This window comes from Ovis canadensis, chromosome 12 (genome assembly GCF_042477335.2).
Source record: "Ovis canadensis isolate MfBH-ARS-UI-01 breed Bighorn chromosome 12, ARS-UI_OviCan_v2, whole genome shotgun sequence".
NCBI lineage: Eukaryota > Metazoa > Chordata > Mammalia > Artiodactyla > Bovidae > Ovis > Ovis canadensis.
Window position 1 is genome coordinate 66,850,117 of NC_091256.1, and position 16,978 is coordinate 66,867,094.

The following is a 16,978-nucleotide window of genomic DNA, read 5'->3' on the forward strand; positions in this document are numbered from 1 at the left end:
GCAGTGGTTTCCCCTTCTGTGAATTGGGGATAATAAAACCAGTTGAATAGTATTGCCGTTAAAACTAAAAGAAATACAAAATACTTAAAGCACTCCCCCCCACCCCTGGCACAACAACTGTTAAATATGTGTTATTTTTCCTCTCCTTCCACCTTCACCCCTAATCAAATTCAGTTGATATCTTTGAACCGAAGTAGATTACAGGTTTATTGGTCAGTTCTAAGCTTCTGGATAAGCTGTTACTCTAAACTATTGCATAGGATATTTCTTTTGACTCTAAGATACAAATGAATGCTGGAAAATCTTATTATAATACAATTTTGAAGAAGGATTATGTATTTGCACATGATAGCCCATTGTAACTATTTTCTTGATCAGGTTTTAACAGATGGATGTCGTTATACAACAAATGCTCTCTTTGTTCCCTGTTCTTGTCACAATTGCTTGATTTAATTGATTAGGCTCTGTTTGCACTGTAGTCAGGAAACTGGAGAGGGAAGCTAACTGTAAGAGATCCCCTCCCACCCCATTATCAATCTTTTACCGCCACTAACCTGCTTCAATTATTTCTGACAGAAGGATTGTGTAAATTACCAAATCACTCCCAAACAAAGCAACATCTAGAAAGATTAATTGCGTTGGGAAAACAGGTACAGGATTGAAGTTGTGTGACACTTTTTATTTCTCCCTCCTGAATTTTTTATTAATTGGACCAAAAAAAAAATAGAAATGGAGGTACTGACTGCCCTCATACACTGAGAACAGTCCCCAACTCATTTCTAAAGGTTATATTCCCTCCTCTTCTCCGTTTTTGACAGATGATCTTACCCATCCAGCCTTTTCTCTTTTTTCTTTTTTGGCCACATGGCGTGACTTGCAGAATTTCAATTCCCTGACTAGAGATTAAACCCAGGCCATAGCAGAGAAAGTGCTGAATCCTGACCACTAGACCACAAGGGAACTCCCCATCATTTTTACTAATGTTGATAATAATAGCAACTATCACTAATCAGATACTTTGTGGAGCCTGGTGGCTTAGTAAGGACTTTTATATGGATTATCTTATTCCTCATAACATCGGTACTGTTACCATTTCTCATTTTATGGATGAGAAGACCAATAGTGAGACAGCCTGTGGAACTTGCTCATGGTCAGAAAGCTAGTATGTGGCAAAGTATTGTATCAAACCAGGGTATTTTGAACCCTGGAGTCCATGTGTCAACCGTTATACTGTGCTTCCTCTAATGACCTAATGACAAAAAAAAAAAAAAGTGGAGGCTAGAAAGACAAAAGCCCTGTAGTCTGCACGGTCTGCCTTTGGCCTACATACCTTGTATTCTGAATTTCTTGACCTGAGATTAGAAACCTACCACAGGCTGATTCAAAACTGCCTTTGAAACCTTATTTCCTACTGTATCTAAATATCAGTTCACCACTCTGACCAGGCTAATTTTATTTTTTCTCTTAAAAAAATTACTTTGCTTATAAAAACTAATCCATTTTTTGCCCATGAAGACTTTCCTGTCTGCAGAAGGACTTAATTCTATTACAGTCCTACTGTTACTTGACAAATACAGTGCATCATGTTGTGTAACCTGAAGCGTGTGAGTGTGAAGGAGATCCCAGCATGGGAGGAGCAACGGTGTCTGGCTCAGGGCTGATCCTCCCTGCATGTTTGCTTACTTCCCCTATCTTACTTTAGTTATGAAGGGCACGGCACGCACTTTGCGGCCAAACAGGCTGGTTTTGGAATCCTGTCAATTCCATTTCTGACTGTTGAGAACAGATTCAAATCCCTAAACTTCTCCACACTTTAGTTACTTCATCTGTAAAGCAAAGATATTTGTAGTACCTAGTTCGTTGACTTATGTGAAGATTAAATGAGAGTCTGTGTCTAGGGCAGAGTGAGTACTTATTAAACACGAGCTATTATAGAAGAATTTTAGTGTAAGTTGTTGTTCAGTCGCTCAGTCATGTCTGACTCTGCAACCCCATGGACTGCAGCACACCAGGCTTCCCTGTCCTTCGCTATCTCCCACAGCTTGCCCAAACTCATGTGCGTTGGTTCAGTGATGCCATCTAATCATCTCGTTCTCTGTCATCCCCTTCTCCTCCAGTCATTATTATAACTAGTTATGTTTTACTATATTACAAATCTATAAGCCCATCTCGTGCATGTTGTGCCCATTCTGTAAATGCTGCTGTTTTTATTTTTATTGATATAATTCACATACCATGAAATTCTTCCTGTTTTAACTGCAGAATTTTAGCCAAGTCCATGGCTTCACGCTCCAGTGTATGACCTACTACAGGGATCTGAGGGCTCATTTGGAAGGGAGTTATCCAGGTTGGGTCACCAGCCCTACAGGAAGAACTTGAGACAAATGAACACTTGAAAGAAAAGGAGCTTACAGTTCATTGTTCCCTCAACCTACCCTCTGACCTTGTGAAAAAAAGGAATCTGAAACATACTCCATGTGGAATGGTTTGATTTAGTGGCCATTAAAACTTTTAGAAAGTTACTCAAATGCTTTAGAAATTAAGGTGAAGGTATTTGTAATTAAAATTCAGTTGTATATTCTGCTCAAAATGAGACAAGATGCAGCATTACTTGTATTCCTGGATTGTAGTTGAAACCATCCTCACTGAGGGTGATATTAATAGCAAATAGCAGTGAATGCTTTCAGTTCAGTTCAGTCGCTCAGTCGTGACCTACTCTTTGCAACCCCATGGACTGCAGGACGCCAGGCTTCCCTGTCCCATCACCAACTCCTGGAACTTACTCAAACTCATGTCCATCAAGTTGGTGATGCCATCCAACTATCTCATCCTCTGTCGTCCCCTTCTCCCCCTGCCTTCAGTCTTTCCCAGCATCAGGGTCTTTTCCAATGAGTCAGTTCTTCGCATCAGGTGGCCAAAGTATTGGAGTTTCAGCATCAGCATCAGTCCTTCCAATGAACATTAAGGACTGATTTCCTTTAGGATTGACTGGTTTGATCTCCTAGCAGTCCAAGGGACTCTCAAGAGTCTTCTCCAACACCACAGTTCAAAAGCATCAATTCTTCGGCACTCAGCTTTCTTTACAGTCCAAGTCTCACATCCGTACATGACTACTGGAAAAACCATAGCTTTGACTATATGGACCTTTGTTGGCAAAGAAATGTCTCTGCTTTTTAGTGTGCTGTCTAGGTTGGTTATAGCTTTTCTTCCAAGGAGCAAGTGTCTTTTAATTTCATGGCTGCAGTCACCATCTGCAGTGATTTTGGAGCCCCAAAGAATAAAAATCTGCCACTGTTTCCACTGTATCCCCATCTATTTGCCATGAAGTGATGGGACTGGATGCCATGATCTTCGTTTTCTGAATGCTGAGTTTTAAGCCAATTTTTTCACTCCTCTTTCATCAAGAGGCTCTTTAGTTCCTCTTCACTTTCTGCCATAAGTGTGGTGTCACCTGCATATCTGAGGTTATTGATATTTCTCCTGGCAATCTTGATTCCAGCCCAGCATTTCTCATGATGAACTCTACATATAAGTTAAATAAGCAGAATGACAATATACAGCCTTGACGTACTTCTTTCCAGATTTGGAACCAGTCTGTTGTTCCATGTCCAATTCTAACTGTTGCTTCTTGACCTGTGTACAAATTTCTCAGGAGGCAGGTCAGGTAGTCTGGTATTCCCATCTCTTTAAGAATTTTCCATAGTTTGTTGTGATCTGCACAGTCAAAGGGTTTGGCGTAGTCAATAAATCAGAAGTAGATGTTTTTCTGGAATTCTTTTGCTTTTTTGATGATCCAGAGGATGTTGGCAATTTGACCTCTGGTTCCTCTGCCTTTTCTCAATCCAGCTTGAACATCTGGAAGTTCATGGTTCACATACTGTTGAAGCCTGGCTTGGAGAATTTTGAGCATTACTTTGCTAGTCTGCTACTTTTCTACAATTACCACACAGTTGCACTCATGTCACACGGTAGCAAAATAAAGGTCAAAATCTCCAAGCCAGGCTTCAACAGTGAATGCTCAGGATCACCTGAAATGCTTATTTTTGGTTAGATAAAATTTAAGTGAATATGTTAAAATTCACGTGAGTAAATTTTAAAGATCTCACTGGCTTTATTCAACAGTTCACGCATGGGAAGCAGCCAGTCTAGCAGACAGAATGGCGCTTTGAGGAGCTGTACTTTTATGGGCAGAACGGAGCAGAACCAAGGAAGTCACACTAGACAAAAAAGTGGAATGGTTACTGCAAGATCACTTTCCCTTGGGGGAAATTCACCTGCTCTGTCAGGCAGGTTACCTCACTAGTGCTGATCAGGTGCTTCCTGGTTTAAGATTTCATTTCTGGGAGAGTAGAAACTGTAGCAGTCTTTAGCGACATGAGGCTTTAGCATAAGGGACTCCATGTTGGACCTGTTGTCTTGTTTTTAATAGTTAGCTGTGGGTTTTAGAGTTACCAATGTGGTAGAAAGCTGACTTGTTAAAGCTTGCAGCTGCTCTTTCGTAGTCTGGAATGTACCTCACCATCATTCTTTGCAGTGAGATGCAAATGAAGAAGTAAGATACCCAGTATAACAGTTAAGCAAGTATTTGTGTCCCACTGGTTTTTGTTTTCTTAGTTTAACTCTAGGGATTTAAAAAAAAAATAATCTGTGTTTTCTGAGGTTTTGAATTTGCCTAGTAATTGCTGGCAAAGATAAGGAAGATAATGAGCTGAACGGTTGGAATTTGACACAGAATAATGGTTTTCTTTATTTACATTTGCATGATTTTGAAAAGAACCAAGATTTCTTTTATTGATCTTCTACTTCTTGTTCTTTTCCCTTTGTAAAACTCAGTATGTTACTGGACTATTCTGAAATCCAAAATCTTCTGAAAAGTTTTCTTCTATTGATACTTCTATGGTTTCTCTCTCATTTTATCTCTTGTTCCTCCACTGAGAGCACTAGGGTTTTAGTAATGTGCACTCCTGCATGTAAAGAGAAACCTCCTTGGAATATTGCTTTTCTGTGATTAAGAAAGGGTAGAATTTTGTCTTCCTTAGAGTTCTTTACCTCTGTGTCAATACCATGAACGTTTTGCGACAGTCCGGTAAAACTGAGTCGTGTGTACTCCATGAATATTTATATTGAATTGAATCTATTATATTATTAATTGAATCTATAAAGATGTTACTGAATGATTAGACAAACCCTTGGGGAAGGAAAAACTGTCTCTACCAGGCTTTGTCAGTACGTGGTGGGGGCACAGACCTTTCTGTCCTCTAGGCCATATTTTTGTCCTGGTGGTTTTGTCTTCTATCTTATCCTGATTTTATGGCTGTTGTGATGACAATGTTCAACAGGTAGAACCTGAGGCATGGGAGAAATGGTCTTTAAAGCCACTCTTGTGAGGTGAGATAATTTTTTAATGATGTGTGTTCATTTTTTAAATGTATTCACTGCTTTGATGGTGGATAACAAAATACTGCTCCCATAATTAAACTACTTTACTTTGCTGCATTTGGGGAGAACACAGAAATACAAAGTGTTCACATCTTATTCAGGCTTCTCTTAATTTTTGGTTTGGCTTTTACTAAATTTGACTCTTGAGAATAGATGTTCTCTGAAGGCCAGGAATGGTTTATTAGACTCACACTCATTTAGTATGACCCAGTTATATTTTTGTTAAATAGGAATAATCCCAGAAAAATGGCTTTTGGAACGAAATCAGCTAACAGTAAAATCTGTAAAAAATTTTAAAACAGCATTCAAAAATCATTGGAGATATTTATTAATATTTGTTAATTTTTTTGTCTTAATGAGATCTAGAAGCCTTTTGAAAATTATTTTGTAGCCAGTTTGGCTTCTGAATAGAAAGACTGTAAAGAGTAACTAATAAAAAGTGAAGCAACTGTCACCAAATCTTTTAAAAGCAAAAGAGTTGATACTAGAAAATCCAATTTAGGGTACAAAGTAGAAGGCATTTGTTGGGACACATTATAGCAACCGTGGGGGGTACTTTCCTAACATTTGGGATTAATGTTACCCTTTGTGTTTCATTCTGATAGAGATTAAAAAGGTATTCTCACCTTCAAATCCTCCAATAAGCCTATTTACTGGAGCGGAAAAGGACACACTGCTTTTGACTGAGCACACAGGAAAACCTCTCATCTATTCCGTCCCTCTCGATTTACATGACCACGAGGAAACTGAAACCTTGGGAGGTTAAGTGACTTGCCCTGGGACAGACAGCTAGCTCGTTCCTGCTAGAACTGGAGCCCCTCTATTGGTTACCACAAATGCTTTATTTTCTGCTGCCCATTTAATACAAAATCCTCTCCTGGTAAATTTTAGCAGCAACTGGTGCTGTTGGCAGTACACGCCTTGATCGCAGGTAATTCCGCCCCCCGCCGCCAATACCTTTCTTTCAGTGGAGCTGAGTGGTGTGAAGGCAGTGACTGCAGAAGCTCAGGTGGGAACCATCCGGGGAGATCGGTGGGTCTCAATTCACTGGGGAAAAGTCAAATGAGCCAGAAAGATGTCTTGCAAGGCAGTGAAGTACTGTATGTAAACATGACTGTGTACAGTGACTCCTGAAGTCTGGAAGCAGGGTAATAGCTGTTTATTTCTGAGACTGCAGAAAAGAATCTTCAGGAAAAGAAAGAAAGGTAGTATAAAAACAGGTTTTTTAAAAAATAGATCATTGGTTTGCTAAAAAATTTTTTTTAATTGAAAGATAATTGCCTTACAGAATTTTGGTTTCTGGCAAACATCAACATGAATCACCATAGAAGTATGCTTTTTTGGGGGGGGGACCACAGATATACATTTAACTGTATGAAAAAAGGATATTTAAGTTTTTGTTTCCCAGACTATAAAATCTGGAGGAATATTTAAGGGTGACAGAAAATGAAGGATACGTACAAAACTTTGGGAGCCCTTGCTCTAGAAAGCGTATGCAGTGTGGCTATTAGAGAAGACCTCTTGGATTGAGGCACAAACTGTTACGGGTAATTCTAAGACACTCTGGCCAATTAGAACAGTCTTTTGAAGATAATAAATCAGGAGCTTTGTAAAAATACCTAATTGTTTACCTAACAACCCACGTGGAGCTCTAAAAGGACTTAATTATTTGAAGTGGTTAGCTTTTTTGTCGTTTTAAAACCGTCTTTACAGCCTTTGATTATGTTTCTAAAAGTGTTTTGCACTCCTATAGCCCCAATGCCTTAACAGTTTTCTGACTTTATAACACAGTACCTAAAACTATTTACTGCTGTTTTCCCTGGTCCTTTCTTTCTTTTTTTTTTTTCCTTGGTTATGAGTGTTCTTAACCAAGATTACCTATTGTTAAACCGAATGTGTTCTCCCAGGCTGCACAGGCAACTGCTCAAATGCAGTCATAATTCTTGTTTGCCCCTGGGCGGTTGCCAGCAGGGAATAAGGCATTATGGGAAGTGGTTTCTTTACCTTCCACAACAGGTGTCTTTGTCAGTGCACCTGATTCAGATACCAGTGTGGAAGCCCTGAGTCACTGGAGCCAAGGGAAATATGAAAGCCACAGGAACTGCTTTCACAGCTAGAAAGTGGTCCTGCGAGATAAATCGGAAGCCTTCTGGTGCTAGTGAGTGCACGAAGGGAGTCACAGTATCTTTCTGAAAAGATAAAAAGGAATTAAAAAGGTATGAGCTGCCTGACGCTTTAGTGTGCCTCGTCTCCTGATGATCATTTAATCTTTACCTGGTTAGTCAGTGTTTAGTGCGGGAAGAATTTTTAAGAAAAATAATGCTTTAAAAGGCACAACTGCCTTGTAGGGGAAAAAAAAGTGAAGTGAAAATGCTTTACCAGCTCCAGCATGGGTCAACACAGTTTGAAGCTGTTTTAATCTTGAGGATTTATTTAAAGTATTGCATTTTCTGTTTAAATAAGCCTATTAGTCTTGCTTCTGTTTGCTGGCAGTAAGGTATTTTCCCCCTTCTGTGTATGTGAGCGTGTGTGTGTGCGTGTGTTTGTAATCCAGAATGCTATGGTAGTTGCAAAACTCTTCTAATCACATTTAAATAGAACAGGGTACTATTTAAGTAATCATGTTCATCTAGGTGGAAATACTTTGGAAAGACAAAGAAAAATAGGCACTAGAAATTTCATTCCAAGTCTTGTTTTCTGAAAAACAAGCAAACTAAATAACATAATACTGCTATGGATAATCAGGACTAAACATTGTATTTGATTAAAGATAAACATTCCCAGTTGATTTCTAATTCTAACAAATATTTCTCATAGTATTGCACTGTCATACTCTAGAAAAAGCAGAGGAGATAATAGCTTAATTAGAAATACTGGCAAAACAACTTTGGGAGGAGCTTTATCTGCCCTCCTCCCTTTTTATTTGCTTAATACTTTCCCCATGGAATTACCCTACATTATATTTCCTGGTGATTTAGGCAACCTTGTAATGATAATTTGAACAGTTTTCACATTTTATCATCAGGGCACGTTGAGGTTCATTTACTGTCTTCAGCTGTGCTTAAAAAGATGCTTCTCATAGCTAAGGCACCAATAGTTCCTTACTATCTGCTGATTTGGGTAATTAAAAGAAATCTCTAAGCTTAAAAATAGACAAAGAGAACTTTTATCATGGGAGAATAATAATTAGTTTGGAAATGACAACCTTGTGTTGTTTTCAGAATAACAGTGGAAAACTAAATTCTCTCAAAATCAAGAATTCTGTTTAAAATATTTGTTGTTTTTTTAGTGGGAGAAGAGGAAATGGTTACTAACTGATATTGCAGTCTGTTTCATTTTTGTATTTTGGTACTTTTTGTTTTTAACAGAAATACTCAGAGGGGAAAAGGAACCTTTTTTTTTTCTTTCACACTTCTTGAGATAATTAATTACACCAAGAATTTGATAAATTCTGAAAAATTAAATGTTGCCATCTATTTATTTTCTGTGAACATGAAAAAAATAAGCAGTAAGAAAATCTACATCTTCTCCAAGAAGACACATCTTGATATAAGTAATACTGAAGTAAGAAGATAAACTTAAAAAATTCTGATTATCAAGAACATAATATCAATTTTTGTGGTTTTTGGTTTCCTTTTTATTTTTTCTTCCATTTTTGCTCTAGAATATTTCCATTTAGGAGACTTTTTTGAAGTTTTAAGATTTCCCAAAACTAAATTTTCCAGCTACTCTGTTAAGAATGCAGAAGGTGTTTATAGTATATACTTCCTCCGTAGATAAGAGACCTCCCTCAGTTTTCTAGTGGAGGTGAATTGCTAGACAAGCCTATGATAGCACCTGCTTTTTTTTTTTTTTCCCCTCCTCTGGATTTTTGACACTCCACCCCCTCAAACTCAGGTGGGTGTGTGCATTGGCACCAAGCTGCAATAGGATTTTCCCCTGGATAGTCTGGTCTGGAGCTGGGATAGCAGCTGCTGCTGTGGAAAGACCAGCTGGCAAGATGATGGAAGAAATCTCCATTATGGTAGCCTATGACGCTCATGTTTTCAGCCAGCTGCACGACGAAGACTTCCTCACTAGTCTGGTGGCCATCAGCAAGCCCAGGTCTATGGTAGGTGGGGCCTTGCACATTCTTCTGGGGCTGTTATTTCTTTTCTAATATGATAGTTGTACTCGTGTAGTAGTTGAGGCATAACTTCCTGGGAATTAAAATAGAAGCATTGCTGTTGGCATTGTTACAGCTGCAACAAGGTCTATAGGTTTTCACGGTTTTATTTATAAAACTAAACACTATTATACCTTTGTAGTATATTTAAAATGTCCCAGGAGTAAAACTTAGGTTAATGCTTTCTTATGTAATGAGGTTGAAAGAAGTTTTGTATTCCCAAACATAATATTCTCCCGTGTGTTTGCCTTGTATGTACATATATGGTTATTAGGTGAGGGCTACCTACATTTACACATATATAATTCAGTATTTCTGAAGTGGAGCATTTTTACCAATGGGCCATAACAGAGACATTAAGAATGTCTAAAAATCGAATAACTTTCAGAGTCTTTACATTATTACTAGGAACTATTATAAGTATAATTTTAATTGGGATTTAAATTTATAATTTTTTTAAACCATTCTCCAAGAGTCTTAGTTTGCATGTCCTGGCATAATAGAAGAACAAAGTCCTTGCAAGTGTTTGTTGTGTCTTCTCTGTGGATGTCATCCTTATATCGGTCATTGATCCATATCTTTTAAACACTTTCCTGACCGTTGTCATAGTGACCTCTTCTATTCAGTAGCACCCATCATAAGCAACAGAATGAGCAAGTGTAATAACAATTATCTTACTAGTTGTTTTTGTTCAGTCACTAAGTTGTGTCTGACTCTTGTGACCCCATGGACTATAGCCCGCCAGGCTCCTCTGTCCATAGGATTTCCCAGGCAGAAATACTGGAGTGGGTTGCCACTTCCTCCTCCAGGGGGTCTCCCAACCCAGGGATTGAACCCAGGTCTCCTGTGTCTCCTGATTTGCAGGTAGATTCTTTTATCATTGAACCACCATCTTTCTAGTATGAAACTATAATTCTCTATTCTAAGACATAGGAACCTTAACACAATCTGGCAATTTCTTCAAAGAATATATTGTAATAAGAATAAAAAAAAGGTGGAGGGGGAACTCATAGGTTAATTTTCAAAGACTTAAGGGGAATATCAGCTTGATGCAGTATACTGACCTTGTTTCAGTGTACTGATGACACCATAAAAAAATCTGTAAGGTAATCAGGGAAAATTTGACCACTAATTAGATTCTGAAGGTGATCAGCCCTGGGTGTTCTTTGGAAGGAATGATGCCAAAGCTGCAACTCCAATACTTTGGCCACCTCATGCGAAGAGTTGACTCATTGGAAAAGACTCTGATGCTGGGAGGGATTGGGGGCAGGAGGAAAAGAGGATGAGATGGCTGGATGGCATCACCGACTCGAAGGACATGAATTTGAGTGAACTCCGGGAGTTGGTGATGGATAGGGAGGCCTGGCGTGCTGCAATTCATGGAGTTGCAAAGAGTCGGACACGACTGAGCGACTGAATTGAACTGAATTAGATAGTAATATTGAGGAATACTCAATTTTTGTGTGTGCAGTAATATTTTGATTGTGTTTAAAATGATTTAGAGGGATGTATGGAGATAGTTAATGATGATAAACAAGATAGGTAAGGATAGTTAATGTCTGCAAAGATTCAAAATGGTCCAGTAGAGAGGTTGGTGATGTGGGTAAAACTAAATAGGTGTTGCTAATTATTGAAAGAGAAGAGTAGTACATAGAAATTCATTATACTTTTCTCCTTTTGTAAATGTTTTATAGCTACAGTTTAAAAGAATCAGCTAGACCAAAAACAAAACAAATACAAAACCATAATATACTTTTTAAAGTGTTCATTAGTACAGAAATATCCAGCCTATTACATTCTTTTCCTGTTTAATATAATTTCTATTTTTATAATTATATATATATTATATGGAGATTATTGCCAATCCTTAGTTAACCATAAATATGTATATATACCAAGTCAGGATAGGTTAATTCACAGTTGTGAATAATCTTTAAGCTTCATTTTAGCCATTAATTTAAAATAATCCATCATGAACACTTATCCAAAAAATTCAGAATTCTGTTTCACTTTTTTCTAATGGTCCTATCAAGGTCCTTTTAAAGGATCTGACCTGAGTCTTCAAAACTGTGTAGGAATTTTCTAGGCTAAAGGGGAGAAGAACAAAAACAGAGATGTAAAGTAACCCAGTGTAGAGGACAGAAGATGCGGAAGAGGTAGGCAGTGATCAGGTCATGCGGAGCCTCATATGCTCAATAAATTCAAGACATTTGGGGTGTGTGCTTACACAGGTACAGAGAGACAGGAAGAGAGAAGATGAATGAATGAATATTGATGTGCTTACCAGGAAACACTCTTCCATTTTCTGCATATTGATATATATTATGCCTTGATGCAATTCCAGCTCCCCCAAAGGGGATTTAGCCCATGGAAAATCTCAGAGGCATGATAAAGACACAAAATATAGCTCTATACACCAAACTTTTAAATAGTATAAATGTCCGGATATTGAATTAATTACAGAAAGTTCTAGAGATTCTTAGTTCTCTTTATTGGTTTGAAATTTGAAAGAGTTTATTCACTGGTATCATCTTTTGGAGGTAATAGTTTGGTTTTAGTTTGTCTGGGAAAGTTATACTAAAATTGTGGTAAGACAAAATATTTATCATTTGCTTGATTCTATATTGAGTTTTCTGCTTTGTCCAAGATGAACTCTTTAAAAAATTGTATGAAAGAGATAAATACTCAGATTTTCTGCAGTATAAAATAAATTGCTTCTCAATGTGATTTATTACTGTACTGTAAAGCAAATTACTGTCTTGCTAACATATAAAATCCCCTGGGTTTAGGTCGACTATTATAAGGGTATTTAGAAACTTTAGTATAGGATTAATTAATATCTTTCTGTAATTGGACTTTGTTTCATAATGAGAGTTATCTTGATTTATTAAATGGTAGTAATGCCATTAGGTACAGTGTTTTTGGCGTGAACACAATCTTTTCTTGTTCATAAGTAGCTCTGTGGCTTTCTGACACCTTTGATGAAGACACATAGTGAAAAATACATCTCACAACATTGTACACACAAGACTGAAAGAAAATTTGACTAAACCATACTTACTGTTGCTACATGTGATGTATTCAGTTTTTTTTCTACTCAGTTATATTTGTTTTAAAGCTAGTTATGCACAACCATTGGTTTCAGAATTGTCTTGATTCACATTCTGAAAAATATGACTGCATCCTATTGATCCTTTAAAAATGAATGATAATGAAGAAAATGACAGATCCCTTTTTATAGGCCCTTTTGATAAAACAGCTAAGAAAAAAGGATAAGGAAGTCAAGCATAATCTCTCTTATCATCCAGATCATTCATACACACACAACATAAGGTTATGCAGATCAATACTGTATTTGCTAAGATAAGCTAAACAAAAGCCTAGAACTTATAAATTACAGCATAAATAAGTTGGTATGTAAGGTGAAAATTCAGTCTAATCAAAATGACTCAGAAGCATTGAGAAAGCTGCCTCATTGGACACAGTATTCTTGCCTTTCCTTAATTTCAACAGCTTACTTTTCCTCTTGTTGTTTATTGGCTGAAATTAACTCTTTCATTTTGAGACAGAATTGTACCCATTTCCTCATCTTCCTCTTATTGCAAGGTGCTCACACAAGGAATAATTACAACCGAAGGAGAGAGACTCTAAAGTTTTCCTCAGTCAGGGCCTTCTGTCTCCTAGTGGAATCACCAGCATTTCTCTCTCCACGTCCACCGTTTCTAATTATTTTTATACCTGACCAGTGTAAATAAAGGAAAAAGATCATACCTGTTACATTTGTTATGCATTCTAGAAGGAAGCTTTGAATATGTATTTAAATTCAGAATGTATGATTTAATGTTTAAACATGAATAAGCCTAATAACCAATGCATACTCTGTCAAGCTTGAATATTTCAGGTTAAATGTTAACTTATATTCTGCTGAATTATTTCAACTTTTTAATCTATAAGAAGGGAACGTTACTTTAGCCAGTATGTAATATTATAAACATTTTGGGATTACTGCAATATGCTGGGTATGAATAGAATATCCTTTATCCAAAGATCTCATAATAAAGTAAAAGAGACAAGCAAAATCAATATTTATGGGGATGATATTTACTGTTATAGGGTAGAATGAAGTGGAGAATAGTTATTCAGTGTGGAAGCAGAATTCCAAAGAGGATGGAAGCAATTAACTGAAGCTTTGAAGGCTGATAAGGTGTTTGTCAGCAAGTGGAAAGTAGTAGGGCCTTTCTGAGCAGGGCGAAAGGCCGAGGGATTAACTGTTTCAGAGGCTTTAAGGTTATAAGGTTCCCAGTTCAAGTTTTACATCTGCTGCTTACTGGCAAATTACTTAGTTTCTGTAAGCATCTGAATGAGGGATATAGTAGCACTACATTACTTGTTATTTCAAGGATTAAATGAAAGCACTTAGCAGTGAAAGCTCTAATCGTCTCCCCTTGTAACTGCCTGAAGAAAGCCTAAAGGATGAGTATGGTGAGAAGATAAGGCATCATAGGGATGTGGAAGAAAGCATTGTTGTTTAGTTGATAAGTTGTGTCCGACTCTTTGCGACCCCATGGACTGTAGCCTGCCAGGCTCCTCTGTCCGTGAGTTTTCCCAGGCAAGAATACTGGACTGGGTTACCATTTCCTTCTCCAGGGGATCTTCCTGACCCAGGAATCGAACCCACATCTCCCACATTGGCAGGCAGTTCTTCACCACTGAGCCACCGGGGAAGCCCATGGAAGAAGGCAAGGGGTAGACAAATGTACTAGTTGGGTTGCCCTAGTGAATTGCTTTGTTTGGTAGGAGGTCACTAACAGAATATCAGTCTTACAGAAAACTTGAAGTCTGTTGGCATGAAGATGGTATAGAGCAGTGGTCCCCAACCTTTTTGGCACCAGGGACCGGTTTTATCAGACAGGGTGTAGGGGAAGGTTTGGGGGTGGTTCAAGTACATTACATCCATTATGCACTTCATTTCTATTATTATTACATCAGCTCCACCTCAGATCATCAAGCTTTAGATCCCAGAGGCTGAGGACCCCTGCTGTAGAAGAGCTTAGGTTTGAGCCTCAGGATGGTGAGAAGGCAATGTGGCATTAATTGGAGGAATTTATATGGGTGAGACCATCTGTTGAATAGATGTATTGATTATTGCAGGAATGGGCAGTAACAGATTGACAGGTGCCACATTGCCTATGGAAAAAAAATTTAAAGGTCATTACAGCAGGTAAAAAGAATTGACAAGAGTCTGGACTTCTTGACATTTCGGCAGCAACAGTGTAAATAAAGAAATTCGCCCAGGCACAATGTTCAGTTCTTGTAGTGGATAGGTACCGTGGAATTACTTATCAGATAGCAGCAGCTGATCTATACAAGAAGAGTAAATGATTGAGGTAAATTGCAAATTACTGTCATGTAAACTTTCTACCTTATAAAATTAAAATTGGAAAGATTGTTACTATGTCAGCTTGAATAGGAAAGTTGGCTATCAAGACATGTAATGGAGAAAAGATGGCCCATTTTGGCTTTATCGTGTTCCACATCTAGAAATTCTAAATCACAGCATCACTGTAAGACAGTTGGTTGTTTGGTGGTTTGTCCATTAACAAAAGCTTTTTACCCAGACTAACACATTGTTATACTCGATTAGCACTGGGTCGAATGTTCTTAACAGACAGATACTGACATAGCAGCACTGCGCCAGGGAAAGAAGGGAGGTCTTCAGGGAGCTACAGTTTCTCTGTTGTATAACTGGGAGATGAGGGAGAGCTTTCTGAAATGACTTCCTCCTTACCAGGTTGGCACATAACTTTCATCTCACATGCCAAATTAAAAAGAAAAAAACTCACAGCAATTCCTTGTGCCAGAGATGGAGAAAACAATAGAATCAGTAGTTGTTTCTCAGTCTTTATTCTGTATACAAAAATATTGATTAGAATAAAACTATTGACTCATCCATGTTTTTTAATGTTATTATCTGAAGACTTTACATTCTGATTGTTATTTCAGTGAACATATTTTGGTCGTACTTCATCAGCTTCAGTTTAGCAAGGAAGCCATTTCCTCCCTCATTTGGTTTATCAGTTTTGATATAAGCTGAGATTCTTACAGTTGCAAATAATAAAATCTCGAGCTATCTTAAACAAGAAGCAGAATTTATCATGTGGGCACCAGGGGATGTTCCTTTAAACACAAGAGCAGGAGTTCAGCATAGCCAGTAGTGGTAAACATTTTCCATTATCTCTTGCCATCTAATTAGCTTGTCTCTTTGCATCTACTTTCTCTCTTTCCCCAAGTTCTCCGCTTTTTCATTCCCACAGCAGAATATAGTCACTGTACAGCATTCAGATTTATAGTTTTGTCATTTGCAGAGTTAAGTTGTTACCCATGAATCACAACTCTAGATTCTTCAGAGAGAATCTGAGTGACAGGGGAGGTAACATAGTCTAGAGTTGAGCCCAGGAGCCAGAGTGTCTGAGTCAAATCCCACTTCATCACCAGTTAGCTCATTTACTTGGGGCAGGTTACTTGACTTCTCTGAGTTTCCTTTCTCTCATCTGTGAATTGGAAGTATGTTAGAAGTACCTTATAGGATTAAATCAGTTAATACATTAAAGCATTTAAGAATACCCAGCATATAATAAGAGGTATATGTGTATGTGAAAGTGAAGTCACTCAGTCGTGCCCGACTCTTTGCTACCCCGTGGACTGTAGCCCACCAGGCTCCTCTGTCCGTGGGATTTTCCAGGCAAGAGTACTGGAGTGGGTTGCCATTTCCTTCTCCAGGGGATCTTCCCAACCCAGGGATCGAACCCAGGTCTCTCTCGCATTGCAGGCAGATGCTTTAACCTCTGAGCCACCAGGGAAGTATGTGTATAGATTAATATAATTCCAAACTGATTCTTCCTTTACACAGTCTTGAAATAAGAGATTAACATTTACCAGGACTTTATAAATTCACTTTCTAAAGCGCACTTAGGTTGTTTTGCTATTAAATATGAAATGATTGAACCAGCTGTGATGACAGTCATTAGAGCTCTTCTGCATTTAATCCTGTTTCAGATGTTGAGAAGTTATCTTCTATACTTGATTCTGGGAGTGGGGTTGATTTTTGAGTTAACCCAAAATGTTTTTTTTGGAGGTGTTAGAGGAGCAACTGACATGAAACATATAATACCTAAAGTTTTTCTTTTGTAAAATCATAGCTTGTCTACAATGACTGAAAAATAATATTCTAGTTTTTTTTTTGTTTTAGCACCCATATTTGCATTGTTTAATATTTAATTAAAAATATTCATTGATCTACTCCTGTGTGCTGTACTGTATTTTTGGCCCTGGGAATCTAGGTGTGACGTAGAAAGACCTGTATCAATTGCAAAT

General features: G+C 37.9%; 1 protein-coding gene across 16 annotated transcripts in view; it reads left to right on the forward strand.

Annotated features, from left to right (window-relative positions):
- Positions 1–16,978, forward strand: part of RABGAP1L (RAB GTPase activating protein 1 like) — a 726,983-nt gene that overhangs the window by 620,390 nt on the left and 89,615 nt on the right. Inside the window, exons 1-3 of one of the 16 annotated variants that reach the window (XM_069546113.1) lie at positions 6,164–6,370; positions 7,456–7,655; positions 8,808–9,550. The exons of 7 other annotated variants lie outside the window; for them this stretch is intronic. In XM_069546113.1, coding sequence (XP_069402214.1) covers positions 9,440–9,550 — 111 coding nt within the window. In that variant the 5' untranslated portion in view covers positions 6,164–6,370; positions 7,456–7,655; positions 8,808–9,439. Of the gene's footprint in view, positions 1–6,044; positions 6,371–6,399; positions 6,472–7,455; positions 7,656–8,807; positions 9,551–16,978 lie in introns of those variants that run through there. 8 more of the 16 variants (XM_069546109.1, XM_069546106.1, XM_069546112.1 and 5 more) reach the window with 8 other exon arrangements.